This window comes from Capricornis sumatraensis, chromosome 1 (genome assembly GCF_032405125.1).
Source record: "Capricornis sumatraensis isolate serow.1 chromosome 1, serow.2, whole genome shotgun sequence".
Classification (NCBI taxonomy): Eukaryota; Metazoa; Chordata; class Mammalia; order Artiodactyla; family Bovidae; genus Capricornis; species Capricornis sumatraensis.
Window position 1 is genome coordinate 34,210,194 of NC_091069.1, and position 18,864 is coordinate 34,229,057.

Here is an 18,864-nt window from a genome sequence, read left to right on the forward strand (position 1 = left end):
CAGGTGGCCTCCTCACCCTGCTTGGGCCCCCCCCCCCCGATAGCAGTCGTCCCCCTGTTGTAGATGCCCTTCTCACAGCACGCAGGCTCTAACCGCCCAGGATGAGCTGCTCACACGTGTAGATGCCCTCTTGATTCTGTGTGAGTCGATTCTCCACGCAAGACACACACACAGAGGATTCGTAGATGCCCTTTTCATTCTGTGAGTTGATTCTCCACGTAAGACACACACCCACCCAGAGGATTTGATAAGCCATACCAAGCCACCTACCTGGTGGATGCTCTCATGCTGACACCCCTCCCCGCCCCGAATCAAGCTGTCCCCTTTATGAGCTCCCACCTCACTCACTCCCTTTGACAGCCCACATGTCTTCTTGCCTCTGAGGACGCCTTTCATATTCTCCAACCCTACATCAGGCTTCCGACCCCAATGGACACTTCTCACCCAGCAGGGCCCTAACACACCACAGCAGGCTACAGCCCTGTGTGGATACCTCCTCATTCTGTTCAGTCTCACATCCAAGCTGGGCCAGTTCTATGCATGGCCTCCCTCCTCTCTCTTGAGCTCTGACATCCATGACAGCCTCCAGCATGAATGCGCAACTTGCTCTGCTCCACATGGCATGAGGGCTGAAATCATTGGCATGAGAGCAAAGGGAAAAGGGGAGCTCCAGGAATAGTAACTGTATCGAGACCCTTTTTCATGAAATGTTTTAGTAACACAATGCAATGTATGAGTGTACTGGGTCATACTGTGAAACACTTTACTGTGGGTCTCAAGCAAGGTTTGAAGGCCAGTGACCTAGGAAGGTTCTAGAATGATGGTACAGTAGCACCCCATTTAATACATCATTGTTCTCTGGACTGCTGTGTCAGGACAGACCCTATCACCTGCGTGTGCACCCTATCCCAAAGGACATAGCTTCCAGGACAAGAGATGTGACTTTGGTAGGCTACTGAGTCACAGACCTGGGTTCTAGCCCTGCTTCAGCCAATCACTAGACAAGCACTCCAGTTACCTGATACATGAAAATGCAGAGGACGTAGTGTGTACTTCTCTCCCAAAGTATAAAATCAGGTAGTCATGAAAAGTGCTTCAAAAACTACAGTTACAATAACTGGCATTTAAGGAATGCGTCAATCTGAATCTTTGTGAAATTCACACCTAATAGATGAAGGAACTGAAGTTTAAGGTTAGGTGGATGGATGAACCAGTATTTGAATCCAGATCAGTCCATTAGACTCCACCCCCAATCATTAAATGCTACTTTTCTGCATGAAGATAAGTTACTGCATTAGAGGCGAAGGAACATCTGTGTTGCTATCAGATCAGTCACTCAGTCATGTCCGACTCTTTGAGACCCCATGAATCGCAGCACACCAGGCCTCCCTGGCCATCACCATCTCCCAGAGAGAACGCACTGTGTTGTTATAGAGTTTGAATTACTTATATGGAGAATGAATCTCTTTATTATTCCCTTTTAATATAACTTGTGAAAGTTCTGAGTCTTGTAGCATCCCCCCTTTTCTATGTAAATAGTTTTAAAATACAGGAATCTGAGACAAAAAGGGGCCACTCTGAAATGCCAGTGGAGGGACCTGGTGCAGGGTCCCTGGGTGGTACAGTCATTCCTTAGCTGTAAGATGGCAGCCAAGGTGAGGCCCTTGCATGAAGTGGGTGATGGATAAATATGTTGAATAAATGATGAAACTCCAACTAAAAGTCTTAATTTATCTACTTAAAATAATTGTAATATATATTGGAACTATATGCAACCTTGTTCTATATTTTCCAAGTCTCCTGTAAATGTGTTATCATACTTTCATAATTAAAAAAATAAAAAAAAAAGGAATAAATGAGAGCCTAGCTAGGGCTAGAACCCTAGCAGCTTGGTGGGGTAGGGAAACTGGCTGAGCTGTGGCCCTCAGCACCAAGGTGAGGGGCTGTCAAGAGGGGCCTGAAGAGCTTGTGCTCTGGGCAGCTGGAGGGGGCCAAGCAGAGACAGAGACCAAGTGTGGGTGGGCATGAGCAGAGTGTTCTTCACAAGACCATAAAAGTCCACCTTAAATGTAAATGCTAAACAGCAACCTTCTTCCTCCTGCCCCCAAAGTGGAAATCCTCAGAGCAGCAGACTGTTCTGGTCAAGGACAAGTGGGCAGGACAGGGAACAGACTGAGCCACATGGGGAAGAGAAGCAGCAGAGGAAAGTGTGCACGTTCAACCCCAGGAACACGTTACCGCTGTAGACATGCATACCAGCCAGAGATCAGAAACCTCACCACGCCACCCTTGGTCCCTGCAGGTCTCTCCTCAGCAGGGGAAGACCTGTGCATGGGAGGGGCTCTTCACCCTCGCCAGGGACAGGACTAGGGTGAACCAGAGCAGGTGCAGACAGTACAGGAACCCAGATTCTAGCCCAGTGGCAGTTTTTATTCCTTAGGAACAAAGATAGGTGGGTAAGAAACTCCAAAAGGAAACAGGAGCATGAATGACCAAATGACACAGGGGTGGCATGGCTCAGGAGTTAAGACGGACGGCGCACTCCACAGTAGACCTGGTCATGCCCTGGTTCTCGGATCAACATCCACCCCATCCCCAAGTGCCCACTGCAAAGGTAGGGGGTGGGTCAGCGAGGTGAAAAGCGTCCCTACTCTACACAAAGGAGATGAATGTACCTGTGTGGGACACCAAAACCTCCCTCTCAAGAATGGAGGTAGACAGATCAGAATGTCTGGGTAGCACAGACAACCTGAAAGTAGTGTCACGGGGTCCTGTGTGGCTGACAGGACCTGTGCTCTAATAGGACTGCAAGGGACACAAGAGCTGGCCAAGGCAGCTCCGCATCAATCTTGCCAGAGTGGGCCCAGCACAGCTATTTCTATTCACTTCAAAGAAGCCTGGCGATGCTGAATCAGAAGCCATTATCCTTTTGCCAGATTTACCTCTATCCCTTTTTCTGGCAGAATTGTACCCCCTGCAAGTCTGGTTCTCTAGAGAACAAATGGGCAAAGAACAAGGAAAAACCTTGTCCTACTCTCACACCTCCTGTGACATGACAGCTTCTACTGTAGCACAACATGACAGCTTCTACTGTAGCACAAACTCCCAAGAACAAGGTCCTTTGGTGTGGCTGAGATCACTCAGTCTGTGATCCTCCTGCAGAACACAGGGAATTCATCCCTGTACCGCAGGGGGCCTCTGGGTCTGGGTCCCAAGTCTGTGATGCCAGGATCACAGTGAGGTCTCCTGGAGGATGAAGGTGGGGCTGATCCCCGGCTGGGCGGGGCCTTCCTCAGTCACGGCCATGGCCTCCTGGTCTCTGCTGCCCCTCAGCATCCCATTGCTCATCTTCTCTGGAAACATACCGGCTTCCAAGGAGAGGTCCTGGGAATGCGGGCAAAGGGAGCAGCTGGGTGAACGTGAGACAAAGCGGAGGTGTAGGAACCTCCCTTTCCTCTTGCAGGAAGGGTGACCCTGCTGTGATCCCGGCTAGAAAGGGGACCAGCGAGGGGCAGTGGGGAGAAGGGGAGGAGCAGGCCCGGGGTGAGCACGAGGGTGGGAGGAGGGAGAGGACAGGCCAGCAGCTGTGGCCTCTCGGGGCCAAGACCCTTCTGCCCACCAAGCCCCCGCTTCCCTGTGGGAAGGAGCCGGCAGCTGCTGCCGGACGGTCCAGGCTCAGGCAGATCATCAGAGCATGGGGGCTGGGGGAGAAAGAAAAGGTGGGGGACGGAAACCAGAAGGCCCCGCAGTAGTCTGAGAGGGAGGGGAGGGGTGGTCTGACAACAGAGCAGCTACCTGGCTGCGGGCTCTGCAGGGAAGTCGCTTCTGACAGGACAGGGGCAGGAGGGAGAGGAGTTTCGGCAACACTGGGTAAATGGTCCGAGGGTCCACGGTCCGGCCCCGCATGCCCCCTGAAGACAAAGTGCTCCTGAGGCTCCTAGTGTGTAACCAGGGCACTTCCCAGAGCCATCCACTCTCACTGCTCTGAGCCCCCAGCCCCTGCCCACCTCCTAGAGCTCCACCAAGGAGCCTGACTGTTCCAGACATCCAGGAGCCTCTGAGCTCAGACCCCAGTCCCCTGAGTGCCCTCCCTCAGGCAGTCCTCATTTCTTTGCGCCCCCATCCCACGCCCTCTCACCACTGAGCAGACTGACAGCCAGGCCCACCACAATCACAGTGGTGGAGTTGTGAGCGCTGTACCATAAATACGACAGGGAATAGAGCCGCTGTAGCCCCGTGGGCCTGGGAAGAGCAAGGGGTGAGAACAATTAATTAGCAACTCATTGAAGGAGCAACCGACCCTCAGGCACCTGGCTCCCTACCCCCACCCCTGCAAGGTCCCAGAGTCCAGGGAGCCAACCCCCAACATTCCCTACCCCTCAGGCTTCTAGTGGCCCATCCCTTAGCAAGGGCCCTGGAAAACCCCTCAAGAATGAGCTGCTTTCCCCAAGGAGAAAGAGAGTGAGCTCTGACTCACTTGGAGGCGGCAGTCGAGGGCATGAGTGTGGCCATGGTGACAGCAGTCAGATTGCTGGACAGGGAGAAGCTCGACCCGTTAAGGGGAGAGGGTGCTCTGCCAGAGCCCATGCTGGTCACGATGCTCCCAATGCCAATCCAGAAGGCCATAATCAGTCCAGCCAACAGGCCCACGATGGCACCCTGCCCAGAGACATGACACTCTCTTGTCACAAGGCCAGCCCCACCGAAGCTTTACACCAGTTCCCAGCACTCCTGGTGAGAGCCCTGCCAAGCCATTCCCCAGGTCCACCCCCACACATGACCCTGGAGGCACGTGGGTCACTCACAGGAGGATTTGCACAAGGAAAGAACATCCCAAGGCAGAAGAGTCCAAGCAGCGGCCCCCCAACCATACCAAAGATGCTGATGGCTGCCTGCAGAGGACAGGGTGAGGAAACGAAAAGAACACACAGGCTCAGAGACCCCAGCCTCAGCAATGTGCCAGAGCCACCACCGCTGCCTCAGAGCCCCACCAGTCAGGTCTGTCAGTCTCTTCTCCCTGGAACCACTAGAAGGAGGATCCTAGAGGGCAGAAATGGTTATGGGAATATGCCTGGTGTTCTCCAGAGGCTGATCCTTAGACCTCTCTGAGCCAACAACCACCCTGGGGCTTTTGGCTACTAGAGAGTCTATTCAGACCTACAGGCATAGCCGGTCAAAGGGGAACTTCTGAAACCTGCCCTCTGTGTCAATTCCTTTCACAATAGTGGTCTTCTTCCCTTTCTGATTTCAATCTGCTCCTTTTCTCCAACAATTCCGTTCTCTCCAGAGCTATTACCTGCAGCACAGGTCCCATCTGCGAGGAAATATAGGCCATTCCCAGACAAAGTAGCCCATAACCAAAGGCTGGGAAAAAAGAAGGGGAGAAATAAGCAGATGTGAGTTAACACAATAAGCAGGGAAAGCAGAGCAAAGCTCCTTCCCTGGTAAAACTACTACCTCTCTGTCCCTGGGAAGGGAGCATATTACCTCAGGACCCAGCTCCAGGTCCCTCCCACCCTGTCCTCACTTCTAGATGACCAAGACTGCTCCCCAGGAAGTTCCCTGGCACATAAGCAAGGTCAGTGCTTCACTGGGCAAGTGCACTTCAAAGCAGACAGCCGACAGTGCTTAGGGGGTACCTTAGAAAGTACATGGCTGAAAAGATAAGGAAGTATAATCCCACCGATGATTCTGGAAAGCATGGTGGCCTGGACTTCAGAGAAATGAGGAAACCAGGGTCGAATCAAGTCTTCCATTGTAACAGTTGCCAGTGAATTAAAAGCAGAGGATATGGTGCTGACAGAAGGAAGAGAAAGTCAGGTCCAGAGGCACAAACCTAACAAGGGACCCTATTGAGGGACGAGTGCCCTGCAGGCAGGAGAGGACGTGGGTAACCCAAACACTACTCTGACAGCTGGAACCGAGGAAGAGGCCTGGGAGGCAGGGACATCTGGCCTCTTCTGAGTGGGGTTCAGGTTTGGTTCAAGTAAATCAATTCCTGGTATAGAACAAGACTCCTTCACCAAAAAGGGGTCCTGCCTAGGAGAGGACATGCCTGCCCACACAGAGGAGCTGTCCCTTGTTCACAATCGGACACAACGAGAGGCTCAGAGGGACCTCCCATCCACCCGTCACCTTGTACTCAGAGGGGCCAGCTGTGACAAGCCTGAGGGGAAAGGTCAAAGTACCTGAGGGAGCCACTGAAGAGGCAAGCGACGAAGAGCCCAGGCAGCCCTGGCAGGCCTCTCAGGAGATCCATCACAAAGTACAAGACGAACTGCAGGTGGAGCAGAAGAGTACAGCTCTCCGCAGAGAAGCCCTTCCCAGGGGAGCGCTGCCCTTCCCCTCCACGTGCCACCCGCATGCGCCGACCGGTCTGTGGGGACTGGGTGCCTTAGGAAGGGGGCCAGGCACTGAAGGCGACCCCCAGTAAGTGGAGAGAGAGCGGGCTCTGCAGAAAGAAGGGCGCAGCAGCCTGTGCCCTAGCTCTCCCCCGGCCAGTGGTGTGACTTGAGCATGCTGCCCACCCCATTGGGTCACCTTTTTCTTCTACCAGGTGAGGCTGTGAGGAGGGACAGAAGAGATCAGCTGTGTGACAGCTCCCCACAGGGCAGGTGGTGTGGAGGAGTGAGCCAGTAAAGGGAGGTCCCCGCTCCCGTGGGCTGGGCCCTATGATCAGCTGCAGAATCCCAGAGGACTTCACATGCAGTGCCCACCCCAGGTGGGGGTCCTCTCTGCAGCCACCAGACACTCCCTTTGGGGGCTCCAGGCAGGGAGCAGGGAGTTCCGTCTCACCTGGTCAGGAGCTGCCTGACTCTGCTGGGTGCTCATAGGATACTCCTGGTAGTAGGTAAACATGACCAGGCCAATGAGGCAGCCCATGCTGAGCGCCACCTGCTGGCAGGGGAAGACGGCGTAGCAGGAGCTGCAAGAGAGGCCAGTGCCAAGCAGGCAGAGGGTGTTAGCAGGCATGTCCCCACGCCCTAGAAGGCAGGCCCACGTCCTGCCCAGTGGGTGTGCCCTGGCATCCTGCCCCACCGCAACTGCCCCCGCAGAACCGGGGCCTGGTCTCTCCCCCATCCCGAGCCCCCCTCTTCCCGGTCCTGCCCTCACAGCACTGCAGCCTTCTCCGTGCGGGAACTGAGGTAGCGCTGCACCTGCGCCTGGTTCACTCCATACAAGGAGAGCATCATGAAGACACCCCCGAAGGCCAGCGTCCAGAACGTGTGCCGCACAAACGGGTCCGGATCCAGCCTGCCATAGACACCAACGTGCCACTGTGGCCCCAGACTCAGCCTTCCCTGCCCTCCTCCGACAGGGGGCGGGGCAGAGAAATGGCTGCCAGGGCCAAGGTGGACTCAGGCTGGGTGGGGAGGGAGTGGTTCCATTCTGCCAACCCACAGCCTCATCCCAGGTACTAGAAACATCCTGACACCTGACCATCCGGGGCAACACTGAGCTTGTCCTCCACCCCTGCAGGCCCAGCCTCCCATTGGCCTCAAGGCTGCACCTCAAACCCCACAGCTTCCCCTCTGCTTACTACCGCCCTAGGTGCAGGCTCTAAGAGGGGCTCAGCTCCTAGGCATGACAGATCCCAGCCAGGGAAGGGGTTTACTTACTCAATTCCAGAGATAAGGCCATGCTGGGAAGCCACTTCCCACACGTGCCCCAAACCGCCCACCTTGGCTGACCCCACAATGATAACCGCCAGCTGCCCTAGGAACATGACCAGTGTCTGGAATACATCTGTCCAGATGACTGCCTTCAGTCCACCCTGCAGGGAGAAGACAGCACCCCTGCCACAGACGTCCACGGAGCCATACCACCAGCGAGGGCAGCAGCCAGCTGCCAGCGGTGGACAGCTGCTGACATCCTTCCCATCCCATTCCCTACCATCACATCCCATCCCCCAACATAATCCCATCCCTTTTCACAACACCCTAAAAAGTCATGCCCCTCACCAGTATTCTTATCTACTACCCACCTACTTATCTTGTCCCGCCCTTTCCTCTTTCCCCCACCTCCCTCCTCTCCACTTTTCCCTAAGACTGCTTACCAGAGCAGTGTAGATGGTACAGACAATGCCTAGGGTCAGCACTGACAGCCAGAGATCAAAGCCAGTCACTGTAAACAGATTAAAGTCACATTCCTATCTCCAGAGGAGGGTTTCCCAGGGATAAACCAGGGAAATGCGGTAAGATATGAACCATTTGATCATTAAAGATGAAATAAATCATTTATCACAATGGAAAAAAAAAAAAAGTTTGCAAAGCTCCACCAAAAGGTGTTGATTAACCAATTCAGATGGGGCCTGGTAATGTTTGATTAGCTTTCCACCTCTAGTGAAGACCAGCCAAGGGCCCAGATAGTGGAATAATTCGCCGGTCAAGGTTAGGTTCTTTTCTGCATTCTCTCCTCCACCTGCCCCTCCCAAAGGTTTTCCCTAGCCTGCAGTGGCTGGGTGCCAGGGACTGTGACTCCTCACCTGCATTGAGCGCCAAGGATGGAGCATAGAGGACGACCCCCATATAGATCACCTGTCGGGTGTGGAAAGAGAATGTGAGGGGAGGAGCCGATGAGGGGGGGCAGAGAGAGAAGACAAGACAGCCCTCAGCTCCAATATCCCAGAGGCCTCCCTTCACCTAGGCTCCCCCTCCCTCCTCCCAAAGTTTGGTTTGCCACCACCATGGTTATGTGTGCCGGAACTGGAAGGGACAAGATGCCTCTGGGGGTGAGCAGGAATTTCAGTCTTGCTAGTCTGAGAGCAGGGAAGGCTCCAGCGAGCCCAAATCCATGTCCCCCTACGCTGCACCAGGCTCAACTTCTATCCTCATTCCACTTACCATCTGAAAGATGAAGGTCACAGTCCCACAAACACGCACAGCTTTATTGAACCGGAGCTCCAGGTACTAGATAGGAGTAGATTAAAAAAAAAAAAAAATGCATTTCTCCCCACCCCATCCCCAACAAATCACACACAACTTCCTTCAGGAAGTCCAGGAGCAGAGGAAATAGCCAGCTCGTATCCACTCTGGGCCTCCCTCAGCACAGCACTCTTCTCCCTGAACTCCTACCCTGCCCGACCTCACCACAGTGAACTAACTTCTAGACACACGATGTATTTATTCCCTGCCCTTCTCATCAGGCAGACAGAGTTGAGGGGCCCAGAGCCCTGTGTGCTTGGTTCCTTCTCTCTACCCCTGCCCCTGAGGGTCCTCTGTGCTCCTCCCTACCTACCTCATAGGCACTGGTGATATGCAGGCGGTAGAAGATGGGGATGAAGACATGCGCTGGGATCAGCAATCCTAGGAAATAGCAGCAGCCCAGGAACCAATACTGGGTCCCGAATCGGTAGATCTCGGACGGCACACCCAGGATGGCCACAGCTGACTGGAAGGTGGCCAGCAAGGACAGTGCCACAGGAAGGCAGCCCATTTTGCGGTCTGCCAACAGCAACTGGCCGATGCTATGTCGGCCCCAGCCACGATAGGCATGGTAGAGCCCGATGGCAAGGGAGAGAACCAGCAGCAGGACAAAGACCACATAGTCCACCAGGCTGAAGGTGGACGTGACCACGTTGGTGTCTGAGGCTGGAGGGAGGGGTGTGGCGGGGCTCACCCCCACACTCATATTCTCTCTGAGTCTGTGACCTGCGGCCGCTTGCTCTTCCTGGGCTCTGGGCTGCCACTCAGCTGGGCAGTGACAGGCAAGTGGCTACGACCTGACTTCCAGCCACCGTCTCACAGTTCTCCTCCACCACCAAGTGACATTGTCCGGGGTGAGCTACAAAGAAACTGGCTCTCAGGCAGGCCTCCCCTGCCTTCATGGCAACCCACCCTTGGGCTTGTGCATTCCACACCCATCACATTTGCCCAGCCAGGCCCCAGGGCAACCAGAAAGGTCTGGAGGCACTGATATGTATTTAGTAGGGCAGAGTGGGGAGGAGAGGGAGGAAGCACCAGATTGAGATAGCCAGGAGGTAACTATTTGGCCAAGACCTTTCTGGGTATACACAACTGTGAAACTTAAGAACCTTCTAAGGTCTTCACCCTAGCAGGAAAAGAAAAGTCACCTCTAGCCCACCCTCTAGTTTCTTCCCAGAATTCCCTGCCCCACCCTCCCCTGCCTGAAGGCACAGACCCAGTCACTACGATGTACTAAGCCAGCAGAATCCAGCCTGGCGCCTCCACCCAGCAGGGAAGAAACTTCAGGAAAGAAGAGACTAAGGAAACCATGGCCTCCTCTATACTCCCAGCCTCACGCCCCACCTTCCATGATCCCCAGTGCCACCTTCCAAACAGCACGCCTTCTCAGCACTGATCACCAGGAAGACCACGGCAGCCTCAAATTCCCTTTCAGGCATCTCCAGGCCACCCACTCTGTTCTCCCCAACTTATTTAAAGCCCTGCCAACCACCTCTCAGCTCCTCTACCTGTAACACGGCAGTCAGTAGCAGATCCAGGGAGAGAGGTTGGGTTCAAAAGTGAGAGGCCAACATGCTGGAACCAGGGGTTCAGAGTTACAATTTCAGGGGCACTTCAGAGAGAAGCTAGCTAGCCAGGGAGTTGGGGGCAGGGGTGGGCAAGAGAAACAGTCAGGGAAAGTGGTGCTATCCCACTGGAGCAGACACCTACCTCGAGGAGCAATCCCTGCTGTGAAGCAAGGCTGCCTGGAGAAGCTGCGTGTCTGGAGCTGAACGGAGGCTGAGGGCCTGGTCTCTAAGGAACAGAGGTGAGAAAAGCTAAGGGTAAAGCTCAGCAGCTATCTTGTTCCAGCCCCTTCAGGGAACCAATCACTGTGATCCAAATGGCCCTATCACTCTACAGCCCCCAAACTCCAGCTCAGCCCTAGAGACTCCAGAGTGGAGAGCAAGGAGCTCACGTTCAACGGCATTCTTAGATGGATTAGGGTTTTGCTGCAAGTCCCACTTGGCACTGCATGCCAGGAGGAATTGCAAAAGAGTTACTGAGAGACGGGAAAGTTGCTGTTCTAACTCCTGCACAATGAATACTAACCCTTAGAGAAGATATTAAATACCATTATCCTCAGAACAAGGACCAGATCACAGTATGCCAAAACTTAAAAGAATCTTAGGAGATCACTAGCATCACTCCCTCATTTACCAAGACACACCGAGGCCCGTGAATTTAGAAAGCCTAACATGATGACCATTAACATTTTTTAAAGACCTGTTGTAAAACACAGCACTGTGCTATGTACTTTATAAGTATTAGCAATGATAAATAATATCTACACCTTTCAAAACACCATGTCTCTCAGGTTATACACTTTATATGAACACTCTTTAGTTCTCTAGGGTTAGACAGCATCATAAAAAACAACAGAGAAATAGCAGGATTGTCAGTAGGTGTGACAGGTAATTCACCAGAAGTCCCTCCCTCCCTACTCCCTGAACCAGGGCTGGAGCAGAGTGTTAACTGTTGTCAATCATTCCTGGAACAAAGTTTAGGTTTCAACCAATCTAGAGACAGATTAACATAAATCATGTCTTCCGTTCTTGCCCACTAGGAGAAAGATCAGTCTTGCTGTCTTCCGGCTCTCCTACCCTGTGTTCCTGGACATATGCTGTCTGCCTGGCAAAATATGGCTTCATGCAGACCAAACCTGAACCCTGAACCTCCTGGGGCCAAAGAGGAGGTGAAAACAAGTTGGCAACTCTTGAATCACATGTTCTACTAAGTCACAAACGTGAGTCCCCAGAACAATATTCCCAACAGGCCACTCAGGTTTAAACTAAAGATGCCCTGGGCCTTTGCTACATTGCAACATCTCAAGTTTTCTCACTTCTCTTTGGCAAGTTTTTCATTGCTATGATAGAGGTGATAGGAACTACCAGAGAATAAGAGGAAATATGTCTGCTGTGTACAAATAACAATGTATAGACGTAAAGGGTTAATGATATGGCTAGGCAGGTAGTTGCAGAAAGGAAGGAAGGTCAAAGTATAGAATGGAAAACAAGATGTACAGAAATGGAGACCCTCTGCTGCTGGGGTAAACTGGCAGGGCTTCCTGAGAATTCTATTTGCACGAGATGCAGAGAACACTCCTGGATGGCTGAAGAGCGGGGCAAGACAGGAAAAACCTGACCCAGTAACAAAAACTTCACCAGACACGGTTCTAAGAGCAGGACAGGCACCTTCTAACCTTTAAAAAACTCACCTCTCTCTGAGAGGTGCCAAAAGTAACAGAAAGGCTGTTTCACTAAAACGCTCACACACAGGGCACCAAATAGCAGGCTGTAGGGGGCTCTTTTAAAACTGATATACACAAACAAGAAAGAGAATCATTCCTAACCACCCTAATCACACTCTCACTTTGGTAGCAAAATGAATTGCTCTGACTCCTACAAAAGGCAAAGGGGCCACCGCGGGAGCAACCTTCCCCAAAAGATGCCTTCAAAATCTGTCCTTGTGCCTAGAATCCCACAAGGTCTGAAAGGCTCTAGAGGTCCTCATTAAAACGCTAGTAAGTAACTAATGCCTTAGTAAATGTGCCAGCCCTCTGAAGGTAAATGCTTTTAGGAGATTGCAGACACCTGGGGGTAGGCAGAAGGGGAGCCAGGCTAGAAGATGAGCTTTGATTAGCTTTGATGAGTTTTTGCTGGCCCTAACCAAAGCCCACACTAAGTCCCTCCGCACGGGGCTACCTCGGCGCCCTTCGGTCGGGGCCTCGTGCCACCACGGGATAGCCCTCGTCTTCCCCTTACCTCCAGGGCTCAGCCAAGACTAAGAAGGTCTTGTAGTTCTTCCCGAGATCTGCATCGCTCCTTTTCTGGGAAGACAAAGGGGATGAGGAGTTAGGGGAGCATCTAACCCGCTTCCACTTCCTCGCCAGAGCACAGGACACCGCGTGGTTTCAGGACTGAGCTGAAAGGGACAGGGTGCCCCGAGCGTCCCCAGGCTCGTCTCCTACCGACAGAATTTGTCCTTCGTCCTTTGCTCCCCCATCACCCTTACCCTCTTTATTTCCTGACTTCTCTCCTTCCCTCCACACGCGCGGTGGCACAATCACTACCACCTCGCCGCCTGCACGCTCACCTTCCCCGGACTCCAGGCTAGAAGCCGGCCCACCCCGCCCCTCATCTTTCCGCTCCTCCCCGTCCCTCCCCGCCCTGACGCCACTCTCCACAGCCTGTGTGCTCCGACCCACCCCCTCACGCCCCCTCCTCGACCGGCCCACCTGCCCGATCTCCACACGTGGGTCCGGCCTCCACGGGAGAGCCGGCCCAGCCACGCCAGGCCGGGTGACAGCGGAGTCCCGCCCCCTGCCCGTCCCCGCGCCGCCATGTTTACTGAGGGCAGATGGATTAAACCCGAGTAGCTTCAGAGACGCTACCCCGACGTCCGGGCGCGTGGAACGCGTCGCTGAGAAAGCGGTGGCAGGGAGGCCTTCGCTTAAGGGGTGAAAAGGATGTGGTCAGTCCCCCGAACTAGGACTGTGAAGCCCAACAACAACCAAAAAAATGGGCTGACCTCCACGACTAGCGGTAACCCCCAGCCCTCCCAGCACCGACCGGCCCACCTGACTAGCCGGGCGGGCCAGGCCACGCCCCTCACAGGGGCGCGACACGGTGGGGGGCGGGGCCGCCCGCTCAAGTCTCGCGATCAGTGGAGAAGATCCGAAGGAGCGAAAAATGGCCCCTTGCGGGCTCGGCAGTTCTTTGAGCTTGGTTCTCTGGGCTGCAGCCCTGCTCTTCGTTCTGAGCGTGGGAAGGGGTTTGGCGCTACCCGAGGTACTGAAGCAGATTAAAGGTTGGGTTGAAAAAGCATTGCTCGCCGGCACTGGGCTCTCCCCTCTCCCCTGCCTGCCGCAGCCCCGATTTCGTCCCTGGGGCCTCCCTAGCCGTCACCCAGCCGGCTCCCACTCCCGAGTACTCCACGCCGCTGTCGTCTCCCAGCGCTTTCGCCCTCCTGACGTCCAAAGACGTTTGAAATTTGACCTCCTCGCTCCTTAGTATTCGAATAACTATGAGTTTTTTCCACAATGGGTCCTCCGGCCGTTCTGCAAGCTTGCTGCGTTCTGATGCCGCTGGAAAGCGTGCGTTGGTAGGACTGTACTTCCTGTAATGCTTGACGAGTTCTCTGTGTACCTGCAGTCCTTTTACACCTGGTCACATGGGGCTGGCAGGTTGAAAAGTCGTTGGAGAGGGCATTATAATTATAAACGTGTTCGAATAGTAATTCTCAGAGATGAGATCCTTCCTGGACAAGATCTGGTACAGAAATTCTCCGGTGCGCTGTTTTGGCGCCTGGTTCCAGAGGAAGAAATATGTCTTCTGTAAATCTGACATAAAGGCCCCGTGTTAGAGGAATTCTGGAGCGTATACTGGCAGTTAACGTTTGAGCCTCTGTTTTTGTTTTTTGGTTTTTTTCCCTTGGCTTTTCTTTCTGAAGTTCTAATAGTTTTCTCTCTTCTGCAGATATGCACCCAGTGTCCAGGGAGTGTGCAGGATTTGTCAGAAGTGGCTCTTTATTGTAAGCGGACACCAGAGCTAACGCTGCGAGCCCGCTGCTGCCTGAATGGGGAAGGCACCATCCTGGGGTGAGGGAGAAGACCTCCCTGGGTACTGGAAAAGAGTTCCCAAGCCGGATTCTTCAAGGCTTGCCTGATTGGTTTTGGGGATAAATATTCATACATATTTTTGAGGCATCTAAACCATGAATCTCAGACTTCTAAATCTGTTTTTGGCTAAGTGAAGAATCTGCCTACAGTCCTGGAGACCTGGGTTCGATTCCTGGGTTGGGAAGATCACTCGGAGAGGGAAATGGCAACTCACTCCAGTATTCTTGCCTGAAGAATCCCATTGGACAGAGGAGCCTGGCAGGCTACAGTCTATGGGGTTGAAAAGCGTGGGACACATACTGAGTGACTAACACTTTAAACAACCCTGTTCTTCCTGGTTGAAAAACATAAAAGTCATAATTTTGAGCATTTTTAAACCTTATTTCTTTTGTTTATTATCAACTCTCTGGCTTATTTACTGTAGTGTCTCCATGAAATGACTCCTTTGGCCTCCAGGACACTATGAAATATGGTTTTCTTCCTCTTCTCATTAATTCATATTTGAGGCAAATTTCTCTGTTTGTCCCCTTACACAGATTACTTCCTGCATTGTTTTCCCCTCACACTCTTGAGAATCCACTTATTCTTACAGCTTCAACCATTATGCAGGTGTCTCCCAAAACTAGATCTCTTTTCATTTCCTTTGACTTTTCTCCAGATACATGGAGAAAACATAATAGATTCCTATTAAACATTTCCTTTTTCAGAGCACCCTCACTTCGGTTTCAGAAAGTCACTTGTCTTGCTTCCATTCTCCTCATTCCCTTATCTATCTACTTATTTGTATTGAACTTAAAGAAAACCAGTTTCTTTCCATTATTGCTCTCTGGCTTTAAAATTAAACTTATAATTGTCTGTGGCCCTAGGATAAAGTACAAACCAGGAACTATCACAGACTGGCCCAACCTACCTTTCCAACATTACTGTCAATTAGTTGTCCACTCAAACCCTCCAGGAGAGTCTGGCTTCAGCCTTCTATCTCCAAAAGCAGGCCACCTTTGTTTCTCTGTTCAAGCCTCTCTCTTTACCTAAACTTGCCTTCCTCCATCAAATTAGGACCTATCTGTCCTTTAATTCCAACATCTTTTGTGAATAATCTGTACTACTAAATGCCAGAGTAATATCTTTTAATTTTTCACTTCCTCTAATCCTTAGTGTCCATACCATTCAAGTTAATTTTATATACTGTTCACATTGCAATTTAATGTTTATATATTTTTTATTTTGGGTGATGGTCTTGTTCCCCTGCTGCTGCTAAGTCGCTTCAGTCGTGTCCGACTCTGTGCGACCCCATAGACGGCAGCCCACCAGGCTTCCCCGTCCCTGGGATTCTCCAGGCAAGAACACTGGAGTGGGTTGCCATTTACTTCTCCAAGGCATGCAAGTGAAAAGTGAAAGTCAAGTCGCTCAGTCGTGTCCAACTCTTAGCAACTTCGTGGACTGCAGCCTACCAGGCTCCTCTGTCCATGGGATTTTCGAGGCAAGAATACTGGAGTGGGGTGCCATTGCCTTCTAGTGCATTGTAAACAACTTGCAAGCTAAGATACTGAATGTTATTTTTAATTCTCCCAATTTTTGCAGTTAGTAGACATTAAGTAATATTTGCAGTTAGTAGTCATTAAGTAAATATTAAGGCACTATTCCATTAAGTAAAGAAATAGCAATAGATATTGAAGAAATGTGACTAGTGCAAATGAGGGACAGAATTTTTAAAATTTAAGTAGCTACATGTGTTAATGGTTACTTAATTGGACAATGCAGGATGAAAACATCTACCAGAGTGCCTAGTTTGTGGCCCTGACATAGGTGTGTTCAATGAATATTAGCTGTAAAGGGGATTGTAATAGCTTACCCTGGGTGAAGGGGAAAGATACACAGTTTCACTAATTACCTTATTTCCTCAGGCTGGATCTCCAGAACTGCTCTCTGAAGGACCCTGGTCCAAACTTTCCTCAAGCACATACTGCTATCATCATGTAAGTTGTTAGTTATCCTCCTTCCCAAAAGGTGACCTTGGAATAGGGTTGATGGGAAAGTCTTTGAGGATGGACTGCTAAAAAGATGTTTGAATATTGTCTACATTTGGACAACTCAGAATAAGAACTGGATTACCATCCAGAATGATGTGTGAATGGAAGTAAAGTGTTTTCCTAGAGCACAGTGCTAACAGTGTGTGCTTTGCAGAGACCTGCAGGCAAACCCCCTCCCGGGTGACTTGGTCAACACCTTCCATGGCTTTACTCAGCTCCAGACTCTGTGAGTAAGAGTGTGGGGTCGGGGAGAGAACCAAAGAGAGGCAGTCCTATGAACTCAGCATATTGGTCTGAGTTTGGTCTGCATATTATGACTGCCTGTGTTGTGTTCAGGATACTGCCACAAGATGTCAACTGTCCTGGAGGTATTAATGCCTGGGATACTATCACTTTTTATATAAACAACCAAAGCTGCGAAGGACAAAAGAATATTTGCAACAGCACTGAGGACCCAGGTATGCTGTCTCACCTCCACCCCTCTGGAAACTACCTCTCCTCCCTGTATTCTCTACTTTAGATCAGAAGGACGGTAAAGTGCCTTTTGTTCAGGTTTCCGAAGTGTTCAGTTCAGCCTGGGCGCTCAGTCATGTCCGACTCTTTGCGACTCCATGGACTGCACTATGCCAGGCTTCCCTGTCTATCACCAATTTCCGGAGCTTGCTCAAACTTATGTCCATTGAGTCGGTGATGCCATCCAACCATCTCATCCTCTGTCATCCCCTTCTTCTGCCTTCAGTCTTGCCCAGCATCAGGCTGTTTTCCAATGAATCAGTTCTTTGCCTCAGGTTTCCAAAGTATTGGAGCTTCAGCTTCAACATCAGTCCTTCCAATGAACACCCAGGACTGATCTCCTTTAGGATGGACTAGTTGGATCTCCTTGCAGTCCAGGGGACTCTCAAGAGTCTTCTCCAACACCACAGTTCAAAAGCATCAATTCTTTGGCATTCAGCTTTCTTTATGGTCCAATTCTTAGATCCATACATGAATGACTACTGGAAAAACCATAGCTTTGACTAGACAGACCTTTGTCGGCAAAGAAATGTCTCTGCTTTTTAATATGCTGTTTACATTTGTCATAGCTTTAATATGCTCTCTAGGTTTGTCATAGCTCGGAGTCTTAACCCCTTGGAAAGAAAGGTCTTAAAATTATTTTGTTATCATGACAGTGTTCTGATTATCTGTAGTCTTCTTTCCACTCTACCTTTGACCTAGAAATAGTTGAGAGAATCTAAGCTGTAGGAGATATATGAGAAATAAACCTAATGAAATCCAGTGATGTTCTCTGTTTTTCTCTGGCTCTCAGAAATATGTCCTGAGAATGGATCTTGTGTACCTGATGGTCCAGGTCTCTTGCAGTGTGTTTGTGCTGATGGCTTCCATGGCTACAAGTGTATGCGCCAGGTAAGGAATTAGGCCTCCTAATTGAGATACCCATAAATCAAGTACCTCTTTAAAAGAAGATCAGCAGCTGATGCAAATCACCTAGAGAAGGAAGCTAGAAGAAAACTGCCCTGGCTGAGGGCACAGATATGCTAGGAAATTACTGGATGTTAGGTTGTAAGCCCTTGGTGTAACCCTGTATGAAGTGTTTTTGGTCTGTTATTCACAGGGCTCCTTCCCATTGTTCATGTTCTTTGGTATTCTGGGATCCACCACCTTATCCATCTCCATCCTCCTTTGGGGGACTCAACGCCGAAAAGCCAAGGCTTCATGAACCACACAGGTCTCCCTACTGACCTAAAGATCATCCCCATCTTAGCCCAGTCAGGGAGATTTGCTTCCTAAACATCAATCGTCAGCGGATCCTCCCAAGGCAGAGGCCTCGGATGGAAGGAAGATGGAAATTTGCACAACCCTGGTGTGTTGTAGACATCCAGTCCGGGAGTGGACTAGTATCAGTTTACATTTGTGCTGTTGACCATAATAAACAGTTTTTCTTTTTTTTCTTCTTGTCTGTTGGTTGGGGTGGGAAAGGCTGCTTCGGGGGAGAGCTGTTTTTCACAGGTTTCTCTTACCTTCGCGCTTGGTAAGGGGTGACCCAACCCGCTATCTGCCCTGGCCCCGCCCCTCACGCTCCCGGCCCCGCCCCTCACGCCGCTAGATGCTTGCGCCGCCGCAGTCTGCCGCCGCCCAGAGTGCCTGGGCTCCTGCGCGGTTTACACAGCGCTTGGCTCTAGGCAGCGGCGCGGCGAGCCACGTGGATCGATTCCGGGCGCGCAGTCATCTGGTGGTTCTAGCATCGACCCGG

At 51.5% G+C, this 18,864-nt stretch overlaps 2 protein-coding genes across 4 annotated transcripts; one reads left to right on the plus strand and one right to left on the minus strand.

The window, feature by feature from the left end:
• Positions 1 to 1,629: 1,629 nt before the first annotated feature.
• SLC5A6 (solute carrier family 5 member 6) lies at positions 1,630 to 13,434 on the minus strand. Of its 3 annotated transcripts, none has more exons than XM_068975862.1 (18): positions 13,357 to 13,434; positions 12,728 to 12,792; positions 10,635 to 10,718; positions 9,238 to 9,783; positions 8,844 to 8,909; positions 8,486 to 8,537; positions 8,057 to 8,124; positions 7,620 to 7,774; positions 7,114 to 7,254; positions 6,796 to 6,925; positions 6,189 to 6,277; positions 5,684 to 5,796; positions 5,297 to 5,364; positions 4,806 to 4,892; positions 4,478 to 4,659; positions 4,139 to 4,242; positions 3,796 to 3,911; positions 1,630 to 3,384 (listed from the first exon to the last, which is right to left on the minus strand). In XM_068975862.1, exons 4-18 carry the CDS (start codon positions 9,628 to 9,630, stop codon positions 3,232 to 3,234), a joined length of 1,917 nt encoding a protein of 638 aa, XP_068831963.1. In that variant the 5' UTR covers positions 9,631 to 9,783; positions 10,635 to 10,718; positions 12,728 to 12,792; positions 13,357 to 13,434; the 3' UTR covers positions 1,630 to 3,231. The 3 variants fall into 3 exon arrangements, with proteins under 3 accessions (XP_068831963.1, XP_068832054.1, XP_068831905.1); XM_068975953.1 differs by lacking the exon at positions 13,357 to 13,434 and adding an exon at positions 13,201 to 13,222 and having other exon boundaries at positions 12,728 to 12,787; XM_068975804.1 differs by lacking the exon at positions 13,357 to 13,434 and adding an exon at positions 12,978 to 13,052.
• A 204-nt stretch (positions 13,435 to 13,638) lies between these two features.
• Positions 13,639 to 18,521, plus strand: ATRAID (all-trans retinoic acid induced differentiation factor). Its single transcript, XM_068981519.1, has 7 exons — positions 13,639 to 13,753; positions 14,441 to 14,562; positions 16,488 to 16,559; positions 16,768 to 16,839; positions 16,950 to 17,071; positions 17,920 to 18,017; positions 18,226 to 18,521. Exons 1-7 carry the CDS (start codon positions 13,655 to 13,657, stop codon positions 18,328 to 18,330), a joined length of 690 nt encoding a protein of 229 aa, XP_068837620.1. The 5' UTR covers positions 13,639 to 13,654; the 3' UTR covers positions 18,331 to 18,521.
• The last annotated feature ends 343 nt before the right edge of the window (positions 18,522 to 18,864 follow it).